The following is a 24,170-nucleotide window of genomic DNA, read 5'->3' on the forward strand; positions in this document are numbered from 1 at the left end:
ACCTTCCGTCTCCTCACCCACGCACACAAAGCCCTGCACAACCAAGGACCAGGATTCCTCAACAGCCGCCTCAACTTCTACGCTCCCAAACGCCAGCTCCGATCGACCGGCCACGCCCTCGCCGCCGTCCCCCGCATACGAAGAGCTACCACAGGGGGAAGGTCCTTCTCCTACCTCGCCGCCAAGACCTGGAACTCCCTCCCGACCCACCTCCGCCTGACAGAGGACCACCTCGCCTCCAGGAAGCAGCTCAAGACCTGGCTGTTCGAGCAGTAGCGGACCCCCCTCCCCAAGCGCCTTGAGACCCTCCGGGTGAGTAGCGCGCTATATAAATGCTCTTTTGATTGATTGATTGATTGATGGGATAATATCTGGATTCGTAAACTCAAGGAAGGCGCAGAGAGAAGCATATCAATATCTGCCTCCTTGAGATTTGTTTCGGAGTGTACTGAAGAAGCTGCTCAGCAAACAGGAATTATTAGTAGGCGCATCATGGGCCAAAGATCAACAGAAAAAGACAAGATCAGGAGATATTGTGGCACAAATGGCAGAACGAATGAGGAAATATAGCAATCTAGCAAGATGCACAACATTCTAATATAGGACATTCAGATACATGCAATGGAGTCTCCCCCTCACATATGTGCATAAAGGGTTGCAACCCCCCTATCCACGTAAGTCTCCTATGTCTGAAATAAAATCATCACCCTTGTTACTGTGAGGGTTGGGGCGAAGGGGTGTGACTCACAGCAACCTGTCTCTAGGGTTTTGTTTATTCCCTCGAACCTCATCGCCTCCTCTTGCCAGGGGTCCCATATTTTCCCATGCTTCTGGTAAAAGCCTCTAGCCCGGATGATTGGTACCTCAACCGGTTTGCACCAGTTCATATTAGAGGTCCACTCATGAGCCATCGGAGGGGGGGGGGGTGGCCTAACTCCCCGAACGGCACATAATGACTTCTAAGATGGTATTACAGAGGGCCAGTGTGTATCTGTCCAGCGTCACCTCTCCTCCGATCCCTAGAGCCACCAACCTGGGAGTGAGAGCCATGACCTCCCCTACCAAGTGGGACAGTCTACTCTGTACCCCCGATCAAAATACCCAGAAATGTGGACATTCCCAGAGCATGTGTAGTTGGGAACCCTGCCTGCCACATCCCCTGTAACACTGGTTGGTGGAGGCCATCCCCATTTTATGCAACTTTTTTTGTGTGACTTAGGCACGGTGAAATTGTTTTTAACTGGATTTGGCGAAATCCTGCTCAAATATCCACCTCCACTGGGTATCGACACACGGCACCCCACTCATCATCCTCTATTTTACCCAGCCCCTACTCCCACTTTTCTCTCAGTGTCTGCAGGGAGGGCTGACAATGTACCAATAATGTAGAATAGATTAGAGATGGTATGTCTGTGCAGGGGAGACCCCAATACCCTATAATCCAGTGGGTTATCCTCTAGATTCTGGAAGCCACCCAGAAGACGCCGATGTATCATCTTTGTCTGCATATACCATAGGAACTGACCCCCAGATAGGTCATATTGCCTCTGCAGTTCCTCGAAAGTCAACCATCCCTTTTGGCCTCTGAAGTACCCCGAGTTTAGAAATATCCAAGATGTCCCATTGTCGATGTCCCCTCACCCCGCACAGTTTTGCCAATTTAGCTGAGTCCCTTAGTGGTGTCTCGAAGGTCAGGCGGTTCACCCAGTCAATCTTGTGCTACGCCCATTTTCATATCCGGACTGCACTCAGGAAGGTGTCTGATTTTATCAGGACCGTACAGTTTCCTCACGTATCCCTGAAGTTCCATTGCCCTGTGGTCTACAAGCAGAGAGGGTTACTTTTGGTCAGCAAAGAACAAGTCAGTTATCACCAGTAATTGAGCTGCCCAATAATATAGACGTAGGTCCGAGAGTGCTATACCTTCGACCACTGTTTGCCAGATCAGGGTGGAGAGGGCTATGCGGTAGCTGCCGTCGCACCACAGCAGGTTCCTAGTTTCTGCCTCCACTGCCCCGAAAAAAGTGTCAGGAACAAGGTATGTTGAATTTTGTAGGATGCACAAAAACTTAGGGAGGTAAATCATTTTATATAACGCAGCACTGCCCAGCAAAGACAGGGGAGGCCGTGCCAGTATGCCATAACATCATAGTATGCGGTCAACCATCGGTTCAAGTTAGGTACATGACACATTGCTTAGTCCTTGGTGATGTTTATGCCTGAGTAGGTGCACCCCATGTACTCCCATACAAGTAAATTTGACCACTATGTCCATAGGTGCCAGTATCTAAGGGGGTAAACTATCGATTTTCCCCAGTTGATTCTGACACCTGATAATGAACCAAAGATGCAGAGAATCTCAAGCACTCTCGTATGGAGTCATCTGGGTCAGCCAGGAAGAGTAGGGCATCGTCCGCATAGAGGGAGATCACGTCTTCAGAGCCACTATTCCATCTAAGACCTCTAAGCAGCACATATCCCCTGATCCAATTCGCCTGGGGTTCCACTGCTATGGAAAATAGTAGGGGCGGTAGGGGACATCCCTGGTGTGTACCCCTAATGCAGCAGAACTTGCCTGAAAGAGTGTTATTCACGCTGACTCTAGCCTTAGGAGCCTAGTGCAGAAAGCATTCCCAGGCCAGAAAAGAAGGCCTAAAGCCCATCCTCTATAGTAGCTGAACGCAGTATGGCCACTCCAGTGGGTCAAAAGCCTTCTCAGCATCAAATGCGAAAACTACTGCCAGTTCCCTAAATCTATGACCACAGGCAAGGCATCTGAAAAAGCACCAGAGGATGTGCCTGGTGGATATATAGTGCATAAAGCCTGATTGAGCCAGGGCCATAACACAGTCAATGACTTGCATAAAACTATTTGGACCTTTGCCAATATCTTACCTTTGATATTCAATAGAGATATTGGCCGATAGGATCCACACTCCTCCAGTGTCCTACCTTGTTTATGGATCGCAACTATATAAGCCTGCCAGAGATCCCTGGGGAGTTCTCCCTGCGCCCTTGAGTTGTAAAACAGTGCCTGCAGCAGTGGAACCACCCAACTCTTGACACATTTGAAGAACTCTGGGAAAAACCATTTGGTCTCTGCGTCCTTCCACTTTGAGTTATGAGATAGCCTCAGCAATCTTGCTGTCCATGTCAGTTCCTAAAGACCATCTGTAGATCCCTCCAAGCGTGGGGCGAGGACATCAGCTAAGAAATTGGATACGTCTTTCCCTGCCGCCGGAGGGAGGCATGGGCTGTATAACTCATGCAAGAAGTGGGCAAAAGCCTGTGCTATGCCCTCTGCTGAATTGGTCACCTTGTCTTGGGCTGTGTGGATTTCTGAGAACCAGTGCTGTCCCTCCTCCCTCCGAGCCAGCAAAGTCAACAGTTTCCCTTTCTTGTCTCTTTGTTGGAGATCCTACCTTGCTTAGCCTCATGTATGTTTCTGGCCTCTTGCTGCAGTGTTTGGTGATTCCCCTCCCTAAGTTAAGACAAACGGTCGGCTAAGTCAGAGTCCGGGGCCTCTATGCAAGTTGCTTCCCCCTGCTATATTTTAGCTTCCAGCTCCAGTCTTTTGGCCTCCCTTTCCTGCCTCTTCTCTGCAAGACTGGAAATGATCCGTCCTCACGTCACTGTCTTATAGGCCTCCCAGAGAGTCAGCTCGGTGGCCACCGATCCCTGGTTTGTCTGAAAGTAACTGGAGGTTTCCTTTTGAATAAGTTTTCGGGTGACCTAGTCCATTAATTCCCAAGGGTCTAAGCGCCAGCAGGAGTGGACGTGCCTGCCTAGGCAACATAGTTTACTAAGAAGGGGGGAGTGGTCTGAAATGCACTTGGTAAGCAAGCTGTTATATAATCTGTGATATTGGGGTACTGGCACAAGGAAATAATGTAATCACACCAATGAGTGCGCTGCATTCAAAGAGTAGGAGTACTGCCTGACTCCTGGGTGTGTGGCCCACCATATGTCTAACAATCCTAGGGCGTCCCAAAAATGACTGAGGCATTCAGCTTCCCTAGGTGGCCCACCTGTGTGAAGTACTTGATCAATAGACCCTTGCAGGGTCAAGTTAAGGTGCACTCCCACAACTAACAACGTATCAGAGATCTCAGTCAGGCACTCCCTCAACCTATGCAGACAGTCCTCCTGAAGGCCTGGGGAGAGGTACCAGGATGCCACGACTAACCATTTTCTGTTCCACCTACCCTCCACAGCTGCCCAACAACCCAGTGGGTCCACCTATGTTTTCATCACTAGAAAAGGTAGGGACCTATGGGCAACTATCCCCGATCCTCTAGATCCTGTGTAGTGGCCCGCATGAACCAGAGTTTTGTAGCGAACCCATAATTGTTGCCTGCCAAGTGCATTTACAGGAGAAGTATAAGGTCCAGGAAATGCCTGGCAGGGTATTTGAGAACCACTCCTGTTTCAATTTATTGCCAAAACCATGATATTCCGAGACATGTTTTTAAGAGAGACCCCTTCTCTTAGAGTGTGGGCAGTAGTCATCGAGGGCTGTGTCCAGACCCTATACAATATCCCCCCTCCTTTGCCCCACGTCCAATGAACAGTCCATTTCGCAACAGCTTTGCTAACGCCAACACTACCTGCCCTCCCTATCACCTTGCGCTGCGAGTTCACAACTACCCACCTCCCCAATGCCTGATGTGCCTGCCGCCCCACCAACATAGATCATGTGTTAGTGACTAAATAAACTTGTCAAACATGTAGACTCTTTAGGGTTAGGCCCAGCTGGTATATTATAAGGCAGCCCAGTGGCTGGCCCATCCAGGCTGACTCGCCTCCCCAGCACCAGGGCAAGCCCATTATGTTTATCCTCACCATCCCAGTTTTCATGCGATCGATCCCATCTGCAGTCACAGTGGTGACCACTAGGGGGACAACCCCTTCAGAGTCCTCTCTGGAGGCGGACGTGCCTCATCCGATTGTCCAGTGTCTCTGTATAATGCCTCCCAACCATTCTGCGAGCTCAGTGGGCCATCCCGTTGCAGATCTGACACCGCATTGTCCCTTTCTGCCTGCGCCTCTACCTCAGAGGGAGTCGCCTTGGGACTCCAGCGCAGCTGGTGCTGGGATCGCTGCGTGTCATTGAGTCGCATAGCCATTCTCCCCTGCCTCAGGTATTGTGTGGCCCGCCTCTTTAGCCAATCCCATACTTCTGATGCAGTCACAAAGAAGTAGGCCTCTGAACCAATTGTAATACGAAGGTGCACTGGAAAAAGCAGGGAGCATTTAATATTGAGGCATTGCAGGATTTGCTTTACTGTCAGGAACGTTGGTGTTGTACCTTGTAAGTATAATCAGGGTAAATGTTAACTGGGCTCTCTTCAATTTGCCAGGGCCCCTCAGAGCATGCATGCTTTAAAATAATATCCTTATCTCTACAGTTCAACAGGCATGCAAATATAGGTCAGGGTTGTGCCCCCGGTGAAGGGGACTGCTAGACATGCCCCCATCCCTTACCCACCCACCCCTTTAGACTTTTTGCTTTATGGCCTCCTGTTTTTGCTGGTTTCGTGTCTCTGCACAGTTTCTCACTGCTGTTCAGTGTTAAAGTGCAAGTGCTCTGTCTATATAGCATGTTATTATTTGTTTTCCATGATTGGCTTATTTGATTTATTGCTAAGTCCCTAATATAGCGCACTGTGTGTGCCCAGGGCCTCTAAATCAAATGCTGCTATTGGGCATGCAGCACTGATTGTGCCACCCACATGAGCAGCCTGTAAATGTAACTCAGACCTGCCACTACAGTGTCTGCCCACAGTTTTTACTGCCATGTCGATCTGGCAAGTGCACCCACTTGCCGGGCCCTAACCTTCCCTTTTCTTACATTTAAGACACCCCTCAAATAGGTTCAATGTACCCTAGTGGGTATGTTGCAGTGTTTGTGAAAGTTAGGAAAGTGGGTATTTCCTTGTCTAACCATCCATGTGCCTCTGCCTGTTTTCTGTATTAGCTGTTTGGACTTTAAACTGACAGGGCTGGGGATGTGCATTCACACTAGATAGACACAAGGAGGGGGGGGGGGGGGGGTGATGAAAGGTTTGATGCCTGTTCACTGACTAACTAGGCAGACTTTTCTTTTCAGCTCAAAAAGAGTAATGAGGCACTGGGCATGTTATGGTGGCAACCAGGAAAATGAGAGGTTGTCTATTGTGTAGCATCTTTCAGTAGATGAAATGTGACAAAAGGCTAAAAGTTGGAGCTTTGTTCTGTCCAAGGCGCATTCCTAAACCCATCAGCATGCTGTAGAAACACTTGAGGAGGCAGGAGAGAATGTGTTTCAAGTATATTGCTGTACAAAAAGGGGTGGTAATGGACGGAGCATCTGAACCAATCAAACACTCACACCCAGTCAAAAGATCTGGGTTTGGTCCATCACCGTTCTTTAGCCCACTCTGCCACCCCAGTTCAGACATGGCTATATGCAAATCAGTCTGACCCTGTGCCTCATGGGAACAGTCCAGCCCGAACTGCCAAGCCATGCCTTCCCTGGACCGGAAACAAGCTTACGAGGACCGGTTTCTGGCATTCCAGCCGTCTTCAGCCCGGCTTGCTTGAATCCAGTGGCAAAGTGAGCAAGGGACTCACGTCTGAGCATACCCTGCCACACTTATGGCGGCCAAAAAGTGGTACAAAAAGGGGTGGTAATGGACGGAGCATCTGAACCAATCAAACACTCACACCCAGTCAAAAGATCTGGGTTTGATCCATCACCGTTCTTTAGACCACTCTGCCACCCCAGTTCAGACATGGCTATATGCAAATCCGTCTGACCCTGTGCCTCATGGGAACAGTCGAGCCCGAACTGCCAAGCCATGCCTTCCCTGGACCGGAAACAAGCTTACGAGGACTGGTTTCTGGCATTCCAGCCGTCTTCAGCCCGGCTTGCTTGAATCCAGTGGCAAAGTGAGCAAGGGACTCACGTATGAGCATACCCTGCCACACTTATGGCAGCCAAAAAGCGGTACAAAAAGGGGTGGTAATGGACGGAGCATCTGAACCAATCAAACACTCACACCCAGTCAAAAGATCTGGGTTTGATCCATCACATCACTCTGCCACCCCAGTTCAGACATGGCTATATGCAAATCAGTCTGACCCTGTGCCTCATGGGAACAGTCCAGCCCGAACTGCCAAGCCCCCTTTTGTACCGCTTTTGGCCGCCATAAGTGTGGCAAAGTATGCTCAGACGTGAGTCCCTTGCTCACTTTGCCACTGGATTCAAGCAAGCTGGGCTGAAGACGGCTGGAATGCCAGAAACCGGTCCTCGGAAGCTTGTCTCCGGTCCAGGGAAGACATGGCTTGGCAGTTCGGGCTGGACTGTTCCCATGAGGCACAGGGTCATACTGATTTGCATATAGCCATGTCTGAACTGGGGTGGCAGAGTGGGCTAAAGAACGGTGATGGATTAAACCCAGATCTTTTGACTGGGTGTGAGTGTTTGATTGATTCAGATGCTCCGTCCATCACCACCCCCTTTTTTATCAAGTACATTGCTGGCACCAGTATGAGAAGGGGGAAGGTGGTAGTAGGTTGAAGCAAAAACATCCATGTTATTGCCTTGGACACAAGTAAGTAAACGGTGTGGTTAAATGCTGATAACTCACCTATCTCTTATAAATTCTAAGAAAATCAAGCTAGGAATTGTGTGGTAACAGAACCCTCTTGCATGTACTAAACACTAGATTTAGAGCTCCAATTGATTTAGAATAACTTCATTATACACAGGGTAAAACCATAATATTATGTCCCTCTGTACATCATTGTACTACTTTAAACTGATACTGAACTCCAGCTGTGTGGTTTCCACTGCTCTCTTGCTCCTACTTTATTGAGCAGGAACTTAAGGCGAAAAGCAAAATAATGCAAACAGCTCCTACAATGCGGTCTCCTGCCACTCACAGCAAAAAATGACCTTTATGCTGCCACTCCAGTGGCCTATGGTCTGGGTTTATCAGGAAAGCGAAAGAGCGAGATGTTGTGTACAAACTCCAGGGACTAAACTGTGCCAAGAGAGGGCAGTCAAAAAGTAGTAAACATCTATAGACTTTCACTTTCCTGACGTGTAACATAAAAGCCCCTCCAAGTTACTTTGCGATCAAAGTACGTTTCTGCCATCCTAAACTATGAAACAAGAACCAGGTGAAGGCAAGGAGGATTGGTGCAGCAGCCCCACCACATACCTAAAATCTATAACTCATCTAGACAGTTTGATTCCATCAGGAGCATAGAAACAAATACTTTGCCCAAATTACACAGAGTGACTTCAACGTTACTGGATGAGTCCAATCCACTTTTGACATTGTCGATCAGATCTACATATAAATGCAAGCCATTCCGCACTGCCGCATACCAGTTGAAGTGTATGGTGGGAAATTAGGTGGTTTGAGATCAAAAGATGGTAAAAGGAGCTTCTCATGGGAGATCATCAGTCATCTTATTTTCAGTATTTCCAGGACACTCACTGCGACAGCCAAGCACCCTCAACCTCAGAAATTTGGTTCATATCTGTGCAAGTGCTGCAGACCACATTCCAAGGAAAATATCAGCCTGCATAGACCACATTTCAGAGGGGAGCGTAATGCACGAGTACCAGAGCCTCTACCAAGTATTCTAGCGTACCCCGGGGGAACATACCTGCTGCCCTCCTGGAAGAGAGCAAACTCCACGGACGTGCGCTCCACTACTGTCAGAGAGGTCACAGTCATGGGCCCACTGGCCCTGTTGGGGAAGGTGCCCTGCACCCGGACCTCATGCCAGTCCGAATGGATCTTGCAGATATCCACAGAGTCAAAATACCTGGTGCATAAAAAGAAATGAGAGGAAGCTGGTCAAGTCCTGTAGCAACTCTAAATATGTGTCAATGCATTACCAGTATATATGAACAACATGGAACATATAGAAACAATATCACAACTCATACAAAGAGTATCAGCAATTACATCTGCAAGCATTCCCACTCTGACCTCTGCCCCCACAATAAATAGTGTATTCAAAACCTTAACAAGCCTTTATGATTACAGAAATCTTATGTCAAGCACAAATAAAGCAAAGCGTACAAAGCCAGCATTGCAAGGATTGAATTACCTTCCCAAACAAGCCAATGCAAAGTACAGGAAATTTGAGAGCCATTGAGACTGTCTTCTTGTGAAATTCGATAAGCACATCACAGACATTCTGCCAGCGACACTTTCTTCCACATGAGAGAGATATGCATTAAACAATGCAATTTGTTCACCCTTTTGAAATGTGGTAATTATTGGCTGAAAGGATCAGGTACAGATATCACTTACACCAGCAACTGTTTAGGTCACCTAATTTACCAGATTTTTACAGATACTAAAATGTAAAAAAAAATATAATAATAAGGGAATTACTGGCCCCAATCAAGAGAGGTCTAGTAAAGAAAAACAAGGATCTATTATTATAATGTGGTTCCGCTGTTTCTAGCAAAAATGCATATTTGATGTGGCAACGAAGACGTTTGATTGCGTGGGCAGTACTATTTACAGTAGAGAAGAAAATAATGTAGTTATGAGGCTATTTTCTAGGAATATACTTACACTAAATAATGGAAAAAAGATTAACTGATAAAAGGTTCTATTCTCAAAGAGGTAAGCAGTGTTGTCCCTTTCTAAGCTTCCCACATCCAAGCCTTAAATTTGCACTTTAACCACTAGCCCAGCGGCTGGAATTCACTCCAATGGAGAAATATATATTGGTGCATTATACAGTGAAGACTAAGTGGTGTCAAGGAATATTAAAGAGTTGCATACATTCATAATTTTGCCAACAGGTCTACCGCAGATAAGCCCTACCAGAAATGTCTGGATGTTCATTCATCAGCAAAAATGGTCTACCTTATTAAAAAGTACATTTTCTAAGCAGTAGTGCACTTAAAAGGTGAGTGGAGGTAGATGGGGTCTGACTGAAAACATCTGAACACTCAATAACTTTATCCAACCGTATAAAAGAGTCATTGTCCTACAGGGCACATGAACACAAATAGCAGGAGCCCCCAGTGGCGTCGCTAGCACTTTGGCCACCCGTGGTGGTCACAGTGCTTGCCGCCCGCTGTCTTTCTGTGCACAGCACAATATCCGAGGGCAAAATCATACCAGTCTACATTACCCTCTATTCCATTCCCAACTTAAATGGACTTTTATTTGACCATATTACCCTCCCTGCTTCTGCTTCAGCCACCTGCAGTGATGGCCATACCTCCCCTCTCCTAGCCCTTTGTTGAATTATACATTAGAGTTTGAACGTGCCTTTATGATGGTAACAAAATGAAATGGCAACATATCAGCTACTCAGGAAATTCTACAAAGCATCCCTCGATTCAAATGAGTGAGAAACATAGTTGATGCTGATGAAATGAAGACTTGGCAATGTAGCAGTACATCAGATCATATCACACATTTTAACTTTTCAACAACGTTCAGCATTGCCCATTTGTATAAAATAAAATAAATTAAAAAGTTAGTCCTTGGGGCATTTTTATTACCATGGCCTGCGTTTTGTTCTTATGTAAAGTCGGTTTTAAGGATTGCTACACAGTTGATCAACTAATCTCCTAGACCAACAGCGGACTGGTTCAGAAGGATGGCACCATCAGTGTACAATAAAGATTTATCTAAAAAATCTCTCTAGATGAAAATAAAAAACAGAGAGGTAAGCACACGTGCTTGCCCGTCAAACTCCTTTTCATATGGTTAACCCTAGGGTCAGAGACACCATTTAAAGATTTTTTTAAACTAGTTTAGCTATACACTTGTAAATCTTGTAAAATAGACAGAAGGCACTTATCTGTTCTCTACAATTGCAACCATGATGTGGCAGGATCCTAGATGGAATGGCAAAGACAGCAACAGGTATCAACAACACTGCCTTCCGTGCTACCTCCTTACACGTCACCGGCACAAATGAGATTGGAATTTGGAGTCTGTAGACAGTCACTGGGCCTTATGGCGACTTTTTTAATGAGCTGCCACAAGCTGAGGGCGTCAAAGGAAAACATCTTTGCCCGCTACCTTTGGAGGCAGCTGGACACAAGCCAATGGCAGGCAGGCAACCGCTATCTGACCTGCTGCCTTAGCACTCTTGGCCTGAGCAACATCTGGGCCCTACATGTAAGCCAACATGAGTTAAAGAGGCTAGCAAAACTCAGTGCGAAACGACTTTCTTCAGTATAAGACAGGGCACTGAGTCACGGTTGGATGACCCTTTGCACCTATCCACAGTTAAAACTCTCAGAGCAACCTAACAACCACCTACAATGCACGTACTAAGCTCCAGGTCTCAAGGCTGAGAATGGGGGTGATTCCTATGAACTGTCATCTCCCTAAAGGAAAAGAGATCGTGCTCAGGAGAAGTGCCAGCTGTGCGGTCAACATAGGGAAGACCTACTGCATGTGCTATGCTTGTGCCTTAATCTTCTGGAGGATAGAAGAACCCTATTATGAAGGGGTTGGACCGATAAGGACGTTCGATCTTGCAGGGGAGCAGTGCTGGCCTGCCTCGACACTGGGAACACCATAGTAAACTGCGCCTTGGTCAGGTTTATGGACCACTTCTTAAAAAAGCTAGAGAAGCTGTGTGACGCGTCTAATCTCCAGTCTATTTGGGATTGCCATCTCCTTGTCTGAACACAAGCTACTTAAAGCCAAGGACAGTGCATTTGTAACAAAGTTTTACATGTCATGATGATGGTTGACTTAATTGTATGCAAAGTTCTTAATCATATTACCTATTTTATATACAATAATGATTCTCTACAAAGTAGATCGTTACAAGGGTTTTAACAAATCACGCAATAAAGTTAGAATTATCAATTATCACTTTCTTCCGTGCTCAAAGTATTGACCCACAGATTACATAATCGTCTTCTTCTTGTTCGGTTACGAGTGCACAGCTTGGACTCCTCATCTCTTCCTTTTGTTGTTCAGTCAAGAGTTCGCAAAGTGGCGGGACTCACTCGTGTACCCATTCCCACCACGGTCTGCTGTCTTTACTCTGTTACACACCAGGGAGTAGGTGTTTTGGAAACATGGAGTCCAGTGGAGCAGTGCACTCAAGCAGGATGGCAGCATCTAGTGCAGCTAGTGGTTCGGTAGGGAGGAGTCAATTTGAGTTAACCTGCAGCCGTGCTGGGTTCAGTTGAGAGCAGGGGGGCTTTTGCTGTGAATTTGGCTTACTTTCTGTGTCACAAAGAAGCACCGCATAGACTCACTGTCCAGTGTTGAAGCTGCCACATCCTAACCGGGTTTGGTGGACATTGTGATTAATCAATCAATCAAGGATTTGTAATGCATGGCAAATCACCCATGAAGGTCTCAAGGCACTGGAGTTGCTCGCTGATAGGTGGTGATCTGTTCGTTCGAACAGCCAGGTCACAAGTACTTTCCTGAATTGCTGGAGCGATAAGGCGGATCTGAGGTGCAGGGGAAGGTTTTTGAAGAGTTCGGAGTTGGAGAGATGAGGACAAGAAATCAACTTTCTGGGCCAGGGAGTACAACTAACATCCAGACGCACTCTTTTTTTTCTGCCTCCCCCATTTGCCTCAGCTTCAGTGTACTTACCTATACACAGAGGTGGGGAGATTGTGTGGTAGGGAATGGCGAGAGTGATTCACAGAGTCGGATGCTCCTGGCAACCTCTATGCCATCTGGTGAGAAGCCTGCTGCTGGCACAGTTCACAGTGCAAGTGACAAGTACAATGATAGGCAACACAGGGTGAGGTCTTAAGAAGAGATGGCAACACAATTTCCAATAACCTTGGTGCTTACATTTTTGGATCATGTGACTGGATTCCTGAAGAAATAACACTTGGAATGATTTGCACATACTTTTTTTTTTTTACTGTTATGCTCATTTGGCATAATGTTACATTCAAGATCAAGAATGAAAGTGCTGGTAGGTGAGGCTCATAAAAAAATTGATTTTCAAAAGTTAACCTTGGAAACGTTTTAGAAAGGTAGTCCTAAATCCACCTACAAGCTCTCCAAAGTAAAAGGCGAGACATACTTATCTATTATAAATGCGGAATCTTCGGACAATTGGCAATCGGGAAGTCTATTCAAATCAGAATCGTCCAAAACCTGTATCAATTAAAACCAGTAAGCTATCTGATAATGATAATGTTGATACTTTAACATATGAATCGGTCAAGTGAGGTGGGAAACCCACTATCACAGAAACATTGATACAAACTCGTAATAGATCAAACTGGGTGCAATTGCGAGCAGGCCATTAGATAATGTGCCTTCTAGTAAAAATCCATATACTTCACAGAAAGTATACAGAGGTTCCAATATTGATAAATCCATATCAATAACTACCTGACATGCTAAGAATGTGTTTCTAACGGCATTGATGATGGCTCTAAAAAACCAGTTCCATTAGACCATGAAAACATGGGCTCCCTGGTCTCTATGGATGACAGTTTAAAAATCTAGGCTAGTGAGTGTTTTTGGAACCTTACAAAACAGCCAACCTCTCACATATTTTTCAGGGTAAGTATAAAGAGTGAACTAGATGGTCCTTAAAGAGATTGTAAAAGATCACTTTCGGTAGTTGAATTTACATTCTCTGATTCTGAGCATGTGGGTAGAACTCTAAAAGTCAAACTGTGTGCAAGGGGAACCCAATTCTAACAAGAATTATGGCTGGGGGAAATCTATAAATTGAAGATGTTAGTGATGTGTGCAAAGGGGGTATCTCATCACACAGGGTATCCAGACCAATTTTCCCACAAATAGTTCAAGATGCAAAGCAAACAGAAGAGGATTCTGAGGTTAAAAAGAGACCACCAGACTCAATGACCCTATTATTACAATTGATCGCAGAAGTAGTGGAATGTCATTCTTCAAAACTGGAAACTCAAATCAACGTTCTGGAAATGGTGGCACATTTTTTGACATTGATTGATCAAAAACTAGTCAGTAAGATGGATGATATATGCAGCAAGCCAAATCTGTCTAACAAAACCAACATCAATGAACATTGGTTTTGTGGTATAACTACTAATAAATTGGTTCCCCTTCGAAGAGTTAAAAAGGATATTAAGGATGGGTGGCAGAAGAGCTACTCAATGCTATCAGACAATCAATTATACTCCCAAAAATGCAAAAATCAATGGGAAATGCGATGAAAGTCAATAATGAAATCACTAAAATTGACATAAATGACAAAAGCGAGAATGTACTATCAGAGTAGTCACCAGGAGTGTTGTTGGAGCCGCATGTAATTTAAGGACAATACAGAAATAGCACCGCTAGCATCTTCAGAAGAGACATCCAACAGAGCATATAATCATCAATTAACTGAACCACCTGATGCAGATTAGGATAAAACAAAATTGGGCTAACCATTTGTAAAGTTTATCTCCTGGAAAAAAAGAATTCTGAAGAAGCTCCAGATATCAGCTAAAGCACAATACCTTGTTTTGGCAATAAATAAAAGAGCCAAAACTGACAGTAATAACACTAACGCTTTCCCAGTTTAACTGCCCAATAAACATGCACAGGCTAAGGAAACTAATAGACAAGTGGAGATTGACTTCATGTAGTAAAAAAGCAGTATGAGTAAACAACAAGAAATCGTAAAGACAATAAAATAAATAATGCTTGAAAGTTTGAGAACATACATGTATTTCTATCAAATGAGGTCTTGGAAGACAGCCATCACAGACTGAATAGGGGTATTATCCCTAGGTTAATGAATGATATCCCAGTTTAAGAAGTATGAAGTCTGAAAATATAATCTTGATAGAATTAATCGCCAAGACAGATATGCAATTAAAGAATTGGGAGTAGAGTGGAGAAATAACAAAAATTATGTGCAAACATAAGGAGACCACCTGCTTAGTTTGAGCACACAAAGATATGTTCGAAGTTTGGGGGATAATATTGACCAGGTTTCTATTTGTTAATTACTCCACCAAGGTTAATACTGTCAATAAAATCGTTAACATTCAGGATATGACATCAATATCCAAAAGAAATCGAGATTGCAGAGAAATCGGAGGTGTAGGGGTGGTAGTGGTAAAACTACCATACACAATATTAGGTTACAATTACAACTGAGTAAAGTTTAACAGGAAACAAGGATGCAGGAAAAAGATACAGTCAGACACAGGTTGGTCTTGAATATCAGTGGCTCCTACATCTAATTCTATACAGACCCGTTAGCTAATCCCCCGGTATAAACCAGGAATGTGCAACATACAAAGTAAGGGAGATGTAAAGGAATTTCGAGCTAGCTACGATATAAAATGCTTGCAGGACAATAGAAAAAAAGAAACTTGCATTGTTTCTTAACATGGGACTTTCAGGTAATAAAGCTCGAGAAGATGAATCATTTGTCTGGTGGTTTAACATTGGATTTCAAAGTCATCCCCTGAGCCAGTCAGACAGACTATATTTAGATATTTGAATTGGATTTTGGTCTGGAGTATGACCTTTGACACTTAAACCTGTCAATGTCTATGTGCCACCTGACAATCTCAGACAATGTTTGCGCTAGAAAATCTTAGTGGTAGGAATGTGGGTTCAATTGCACAAGGATGTGGACGCTTGATTCATGGCCACTGGTGATTTTAACAATATATGTATGACTTACGGAAGACGTTCTGATGAGACTGGCAGATAGATGCTGTTTGGTGCATCCAGGTATGATATGCTCATATAAAAGCAAACCTTCTAAAAGAATGTCCTTTGGGGTTTAATTGCATAATTTGTAAGATGCATTAACTCTAGAGTGAGTCTAGCCCTACCAGCACAACCAACACATACCTACAGGAAAAGGTTACATTTATCACACTATGCATTGATTTCATGTTCACTTTTTGAAACTGCAACTCTCTTTGATATTATAAATCGATACAACAGTGATCATATGCCTGAGTCTTACACTTACGTTAATGGTAATAAAACTTTGTTTTTTAATATTTGAGCTCACCAGAAGGTGAGAATCCTCTGCGCGATATGAAGTGTTAAACTTATTCACAAAACATTAGGTGACTGGAAATCTAGGGTAGATAATTTTATTTACATTGCGTCATATAGCGAGTCTGGTCTGGAAATCCTTTATGGTAGAGAAAGGTCAGTCGTAAACTAGAGTATGTGAATGTAACATACTTAAAGCACAAATGTTCTTAACTAAAGGAAACTTTGCATTAAAAGGGGAAAGCTTAATGAGTGGTTTACACAAGAATTAAAAACTAAGGAAGAGATGTATGAACTCACTTGTGAGTCACAAACGAACAAGTTACTTACCTTCGGTAACAATGTATCTGGTAGAGACAATTCTAGCCGCAGATTCCTTAACGTAGAATTATGCCCAAGCGTGAGACTGGATCCAGAACATTTTTGCCACAACATCTCTACGCGCCGGGGTACGGCACCACAGGACTCCGCCCTGACGTTGTACACGTATGTAACGTCAGCGAGGTCACATAAGTCCAACCCCGGTGCGCTGACATCAGTTTTCTTCGGAGAACTTTTCAGCGCCACAACACGGAGACATCACAAACAAAACTGTGAGAGTATGGGAACAGTGTGCGAAAAAAATCACTGAAACAAAGGGAATAAGCGAAAGAAGCAGAGCACTGCGCCGAGTAGCAACCGTGCAAAGTGAAGACAATGTCTTCCCTGGGAGCAGAAAAACAGGTGAAAAATGTCATGACAGACGACAAAGTCTGCAACCACAATCTATAACAGTGAAGGGCAACAAATCCGGAAATGATGAGTAACTATAAATTACCCCAAGACAACACCATCAAGCAGTATCGTATCCCCTATTAAGAGCTAAGGGCTGAGGCACAGCCAAGAGACCCCAACCCAGAGGAGTCAGAAACCCCAAGCAGTGAGAAAGGGAGAAGATTATGAGTAGGCCCCACACTGGAATAACCAGGGTGAAGGGATGCAGAAGTACACATGAACCTACCGTCCAATTACTAGAAAGGAAAGACACAAACAGAACAAAGCACCCTGCCAGGGAGGAAGTGAAAGAGGGCACTCGCAGAAGACAAGCCACCTGGAGGGAGGCGAGTGCAGAAGACCAAGCTGAAGGTCCTTGCAGGAATGGGGAGGAAGGGCAGGCCGTGAAGGAATCTGCAGCTAGAATCGTCTCTACCAGATACATCGTTACCGAAGGTAAGTAACTTTTACATCTGATAGAGACTACCAGCCACAGAATCCTTAACTTAGAATAGATACCCTAGCCATACCCAGAGAGGAGGGGGGTCTGCGAGAGAGCCTCACCAGCTTGGAAGAATACAGGGCTCCAACAGGGGATGTGTCATGGGGACAGGAAGGACGTCCCAGCCTCCACCAAGCAGAAGTAAATAAGAACAAGAAGAAGGGAAAGCCAGGATACCACAAGCCTACTCGAGGAGCTAAGGGCGTCTGCCAGAAAACCCGGAGGGACAGACGGCACCAAGAGAGTACCAAAGGAAGAAAGAACCACCGCAACATCCAAGGAGAAGAGGTGGAAACGGAGGTAGAGCCCGCCTCAGGAGAACAGCGAAGGGAATAGCTGAACGAGCATCAGCCCCGAGGCAGGGGACAAGGCAGGAACGGCCCCACAGCAGAGAAGCGCATACGTGAGAATGAGGACACCGTTGCGCAAAGCTCCAGCAGAGCAAGGGACAGGAACACATGGGTACCGCAAAGGCCCACGGAGGTGGACCATAATAACCATACATGCGCAGCAGGCAGCTGGTACATACTATGTAGTAGTATTCCCAGAACAAGCCGAGCGCAAGACAAAGACAGAGGCAAGAGAATCCCAGAACAAGTTCTAGAAAAGGACCATCCCAGTGGCACAACCTGACACATGAAAAGAAGTAGGATCTGCCAGAAGATAAATAGGAGAAATATGTGGTACAAGCCTGAAGCCATCAACAAGAACACAGGAGAACACCAGAAATATCCTGGCCCCCCTGAAACTCAAGGCAGAGTACCAGGCCGAAGCGTCGGATAACAAGGTAGAAACACCACAACACGACACCCCAGATGGCATGACTAAAGCCAGTCTGGGGCTCCAGAGGCTGAGAGGGAAGGCAAAACGCACAAAAGCAGATATCCAGCAGGACAAGGACAAAATGCACGACAGGTAAGCCCTGTAGACGAAGGATAAAAACACCACTGGATGCTGAGCAGGACTAAACCTGGAGCAGCGCAAAGTGCACTAAGACGGAAGAAAAAGGACTGCACCAAGCGGTATACAGTGACGCCAGGATAGGCGGGAAACAGAGGTTTCCACACCCGCCCAGCTTAGTACAGAGCTATGCAATAGCCTACAAGTACTCCACCTAGGGTATGATACGTCCCAAAACAAAACATGGGAACACCTCTTAGGGAAAAACCCGCAGCAGAGGTCAAGAACATAAAGGACCTGTGGGTAGCACCACAGACGGCTTACCAATCAGCTAAAAAATAGACAGATGGTCCAACCTGAGAACCTATACGGCTTCACTAACAGCCAAAAAACACACCCACCACAAAAGTCAAAGGGCTGTGCCAGCAGCCAAAGGTACAGAGGGGCCAACTTAAGGACCCAAAGGCATTCCAAGCCACACAGAACATACAGACGGGCCAACCGAAACACTAGGCCCAAAGAGAAAGATCGGATAAACGCCTCCCATAAGGCACCTGAGGACCGACAAGCTGAGGCTTACGGAGGGGGAGGAGGATGGAGCCCCGCAAGAAGTTGTTGAATGGCAGAGTCCGCATGGGTGTTAAATAGAAGAATCCCATCAAAAGGCGGTCAACAAGACGCTCCGGAAAGACGCTATCCTGCAACAAAGCATGGCGGTGCAGAGCCACAGAACTCGCCATAGCGCGGCAGAGAGAATCAGGAACATCCAAGGCTGAACGGAGAATAAAAGCAGCCAACTCCCGACCATCCATCACATGGTGCCGCAGATCAGCGCATTATTAAAGAAGTGAGCAACCCGGAATACCCTTGAGGGCTTGGGTAATAAAGGTAGAAGGGTAAGAGTGCCTTCAAGGGACTTTATTCAATCTACATTTGTAAATTAAAATTATTCAGAAAAGAACCAATTGATCGTCCTTGCAGTGAATTAATCCCAACAATCAATTTGTGTTATCAACATATAACATATAAACAAAGACACAAGGTGTATACGAAAAAAATGTTTTTATCAAATAATTCATTAAAGAAAATCAGCTTCATATACAGATAATTAGGCAAATAAGATTTTAGGACTGTGGGTACACATAAAAATAAATTTACTAGGTGACTCAACAGAACCTAAAAAACACCTATCCCAAAACACATTGAGTAAAACAAAGAAAGGGATGAGGTGTATTGTCGACGTTTCAGTTTCTTAGAAGTTATTTGATGAAACCATCCTCAGGACTGTTATCAGTTCAGATCTGTATAGAAATATTGTAGTCTGCTTACAAATTTCTGTCGCAGTTATTCGCAGGGAAATAGTGGGTGAATCACAGTATCCCAGTAACCTGACTATTAATTGCAGAAAAACGCTCATCAAAGTTGAATGTGAAGTCAGAGCTTCACTTGCGTATGGTTTCAGATATTATATACCGCAAAGTTCATCCGATATATATCAGATAGGGTCTTATCGAGTCTCAAACCTAATCAGGAGACGTAACGACCAGTTGGAGCTTAATTGAGCTTATGAGCAGTCTCAAGTCCTGCAGCGCCTATAGTTCCAGCGAGGTGGGATCAAAGAAGCGTATCATCCGAAATGAAGCCACGACACCTTCATGGGGGGTGCGAGACAGAAGGGACTCTGTGGAATCCCATAGGCCGGAGGTTGCCCTGGCCAACACACAAAGTGTTTTGAGTGCGCACAAAGCAGCACTAGTGGAAGCAAAGATGTTTCGCCCCCAGGAGTCCAACCACCGGGCCTCCTGTGACCGAGGGAGCAACAGTGAAGGCAACGAAGGAAAAGCAGTCTGCAGGACAGGGCCCTGGGCAGAAGGGGGGTAAAAAAGGCAGACTGGATCGTGCGGAGCAGGACGGTGGTGGTGGAGGAGAGGCTGAGGCACCGGATCCCCCGTAGCAGGATGCCCCCAGGCCCCCAGAAGAGAATTGTGGAGCTAACCTTCAAATGGAAGAAGCCGCTCCCCTCCACCAGAGCCCTGGTGGAGAACCTCCAACAAATGGTCCGTAGGAAGAGGAGTGCCCGGGATGCCCAATTGCAAAATGCCAGCGGCCGTGGAAATAGCCTGGACAAAGGCTACACTCGCCTTCGTAGGGCCTCGCAGGGGAGAGAGCAACTCTTCTGTGGGCGAAGCCGGAGGAAGAAACGGCCAACCCTTGTAGGATGGAAGACCCAGGGAGGAATGAGGGGCCTGAGGGGTCTCCGGAGAAGGTGGAGAAGCCTGCGGGGCATCCAACAGAGAGGTGCGGAAGAGAGGGTCCGGGGGCTGTGGCCGCGGAGACTGCGTAGAGCCCGCCCTGGAAGTTGCCGGGGAAAAAGCAACAATGCGGCGTCCAGTCTCCGGTGAACAGGAGACAAGGAGATGACAAACCTCCGGAGAGGAAGGGACATCCGAAGAAGAGTCGATGAGTCGACGACCCGACGCCAGTACGGCGCCGTGGAGTCCGCCATGGGCACCGGTGTGTCCTCGATCGATGCCGAAGTAGTCACCAGCGGTGCCTAGTCGACCTCCACCACCACGTGCCGTATAGGAGAAAGGGGCGGGGTCGGAGCGGAGCGGCTAATGAAAGGCGCCGACTCGACCTCTGACGAGGCAGCCGCCTGCGTAGAGGGCAGAGAGGGATTCGGGGCGGCGCCCCCGGTCCCGGCCTCCACCCGCGTCGCCGCCGGGGAAGAAAGCCTTCGGCGCTGGAAATGCATTGTCTCAGCCTCCGGTAAGACAGCTGCCTGCCCAGAGGACCGAGTGGGACTCCAAAGAAACCCTGCAGGGTTTTGCGGCGAGGCAGGGGGCATGTAGGTCGAAGAGGGGAACCTCGTAGGGCCGCACCTGGATGACACCACACCTCCAGAACCTGAAGCCGAACTTGTCGGCGCCGGGGGCGAATGGCATAGCGAGGGATCCGCGGATGTCTCAGGAAGAGGAAGGGGGCCAAAGAAGCCTGCAGAGCCGCAGCGTAGGCCTTCATTTGGGCCCTAGTCACCCCAACACCAGGAAACAGCGGATAGGGTGGCAACTGGCAAGTGTGCACGTCCCGAGAGGAACCTGCACCCTCTGCAGAATGAGGGCACGATCTCGGTGATGCATGATGCCGCAGCCAGAATCGGCGGCTCCTGGACCATTCTGAGGTAGGGGACGGATGCTGTGACGAAACCGATCTGGACAAGCGAGCTGAAAGCAACTTCATCCGGCGCTCCCACCGGGACTTCGGCTTGAGATGCTGACAAGCGTCGCAATCCGTAGAATCATGGTGCTTGCCAAAACACAAAAGAAGGTCTGAAAACTGGTCAAGGGAACACACTCCGGATCCGTGTTGCACGCGGAAAAGAAGGAAACTGATGTCACCGCGCCGGGGTGGGACTTATGTGACCTCGCTGACGTCACGTATGCGGATGTCAGGGTGGAGTCACGTGGTGCCCGCCTCACGCCTGGGGATAATTCAACGTTAAGGAATCTGCGGCTAGTAGTCTCTATCAGATACTGCGATTCAGTAAAAAGCAAAGTTTGCCACAGAAAAAGGAGTTCTTCGAATGTACTAAACCCCTCTAGAGATTTGGTAACATGTTACAGAATCGCTGAATGTGTTTGGAAACAGTTAGGAATCACTATTTGGAAGGGGTGTGTTTAGGGTACCCCTGCCAAACTGTTATTCCTTATGGTATATATTAATGTTTTTCAACTGAAATCAGATTGCAAAACATTAATGTTTTACCTGCTACTGCAAGTTCGTGATAACTCGTTCACAAACATGAAGGGGTCTCTTTTGTGAATAGTAGAAAAATAATTTTGTGGAGTAGGCAATGGTCCTACTCTTAAAAAATGTGTTTAAAATGTCATTTATTTATTTCTTTAAACATTTTAAACGTGCTGAATTAAAAAGGATTATTTGCTTTATTTAAAAGCAATCACAGATATGTTGGACTGCTGATTCCAGCAAGCCACCACCCCTGAGATGCCACAAAATCCTAGTGGGTCCAAATTTGTAACCTACCTCAATATTCGTGCGTTAGATCGGACTATGGCCAACTGCAATTGAGTATTTTTGCACCAATCTAGAAGTACATAGGTCAGTTAGCAAAATACCATAGGATTCGCAAAAAGTTGGTGCCAAATTGCAACAATTTTTTGTTCATCCTCTAAGTAGATCTGGGTCTAAAAGATTTATGGTTAATAAGCTCCAAAAAACCTGAAAATATCATATGTACTTCCTATAGATTCCTGTGAGATTAAAGCTCTCAGGAAAAATGTAAACAACTAAGGGATACATGTGAGGCTTTTTGTGTAAGGTGAAGGATATTTTGCACTGGATATATAATCAAAATACAAAAATGTTGGGAATCAGTGTTGAATCTTTTGTCATCTCTAGATCAGACTTTGGGATCACCTTACTGGCCGGTATCCCCCATTCATAGCATCACATTCAGCTGCAATAATGGTGAACAAAGCAGGAAACTTTGGTCACATCACTCCTATCCTTTCTTACCTTCAGCTGCTTCCTCTTCAAGCTAGGATTTGATTCATACTCTATGTCCTCAATTAGAAGCCACAACATACAAGAAGTCACCATACACAGCTAAACTTCTGACCATCCCAGGTGAATTCAGAGGCTTAAGAAGCAGGAAATCTCTGCTCCTCAAGATCCCCAAATTCAATACCTATCTAGCTAGAAAACAGTCCTTTGTGGAAGCAGCAACTACAGCATGGAACTCCCTTTAGTTAAACTTAGGGCGAGACTACTTCTTTCCTCGCCTTTAGAGGACAACCCTGAACACATTTATTTGAATAATTCCTTTCTCAAACCTTGTCTAAGAATGTCATTCAATAGAACACTCGTTACTGCCATAAGCGCCTCCATGCTATTGTTTTTTTCTTATACATGAAGCTAACAATCACTGTCTTCTTTCATTGCTCTAACCTTTGAAACGTTTCCCCTTACCCCGTATCAGTGTATCCCTTTCTTTTGGTTTTTGTGTTTCTGGTAAATCACCCTCACACAACTTTAGGTCCAAGCTTCGTTGTATAAATTCCTAAATACACAAAGATTAGATCATAGTGTAAATGATTGTAGAATAACATATGTAGGCTATAGATTGGATTTGCTGTGTTAGGTCATTATCCTATGACTAACATATCACATTGGAAATTAATAGAATTTCCAGCATTTAATACAATAATACATTCAAGTGTTATTATAGCAAACCTTTTTAGAACCCCCTTGACAAATGTCCTTCTTAGTAGTATAATAAAGGTGGAGTGTAATTTGTGGATCCAATCCTTAACTATTTTTTTACGTCACCTGTTCAATTACAACACATTCCAGATTTCTGGAGGGAATCTGTTCACTTACAAATTCAAAAGAAGGGAGATGAGCAAAATTACTGCACTAAGGCGTATGCCGATATCTTACTGGATGAACTAGGGGCCTGGTTTAAAGAAATAGTTTACCTTGACATCAGGGTGGTTTTTTAGAAGAGCACAGAGACCATCAATATAATAGTTGTTTTGAAAATTATGAGAAAGGGAACTATGATGTGTCATGAAGGGAAGCTGGTTGCCTGTTTCTTTTTATTATTATTCGTCTTTCAACAGAGCCCATAATGCAATTTTATTAAATGAGTTTAGAAAATGGGAGGATGCTAACCACTTGCACAGAGTAATCCAATTATTACATTGGAATACTTGGGTGTGTGTAAAGATTAGGGATAGAAGCAGGATAATGAGAAAAATACCCACAAACAACAGGGCACTGAACCATGGATGTGTGCTAGCCCCCTTGCTATTTAATCTAAATACATCAGACGTGGGAGCATGTCTAAAAGGAATAAGGCATTTTCCTCCCAAACCGGAGGGTGGGAGGCAGGCACTGTTGCTTTTGTACACATGCATATGATACCGTTATTGTATATACTATAACAAGAGACCTAAATAGAGCATTGGCAGCTATTACTGCTTATAACAAGGCTAATAAATTGACAGTTAACATGGCAAAAT

General features: G+C 45.6%; 1 protein-coding gene across 3 annotated transcripts in view; it reads right to left on the reverse strand.

Annotated features, from left to right (window-relative positions):
* The window catches only part of CAPN15 (calpain 15), a 374,161-nt gene that overhangs the window by 39,837 nt on the left and 310,154 nt on the right, over positions 1 to 24,170 (reverse strand). For all 3 annotated transcript variants that reach the window (XM_086941170.1, XM_086941172.1, XM_086941171.1), the window contains one exon: positions 8,662 to 8,823. In XM_086941170.1, coding sequence (XP_086797296.1) covers positions 8,662 to 8,823 — 162 coding nt within the window. The remainder of the gene's footprint in view (positions 1 to 8,661; positions 8,824 to 24,170) is intronic.

This window comes from Lissotriton vulgaris, chromosome 10 (genome assembly GCF_964263255.1).
Source record: "Lissotriton vulgaris chromosome 10, aLisVul1.2, whole genome shotgun sequence".
Classification (NCBI taxonomy): Eukaryota; Metazoa; Chordata; class Amphibia; order Caudata; family Salamandridae; genus Lissotriton; species Lissotriton vulgaris.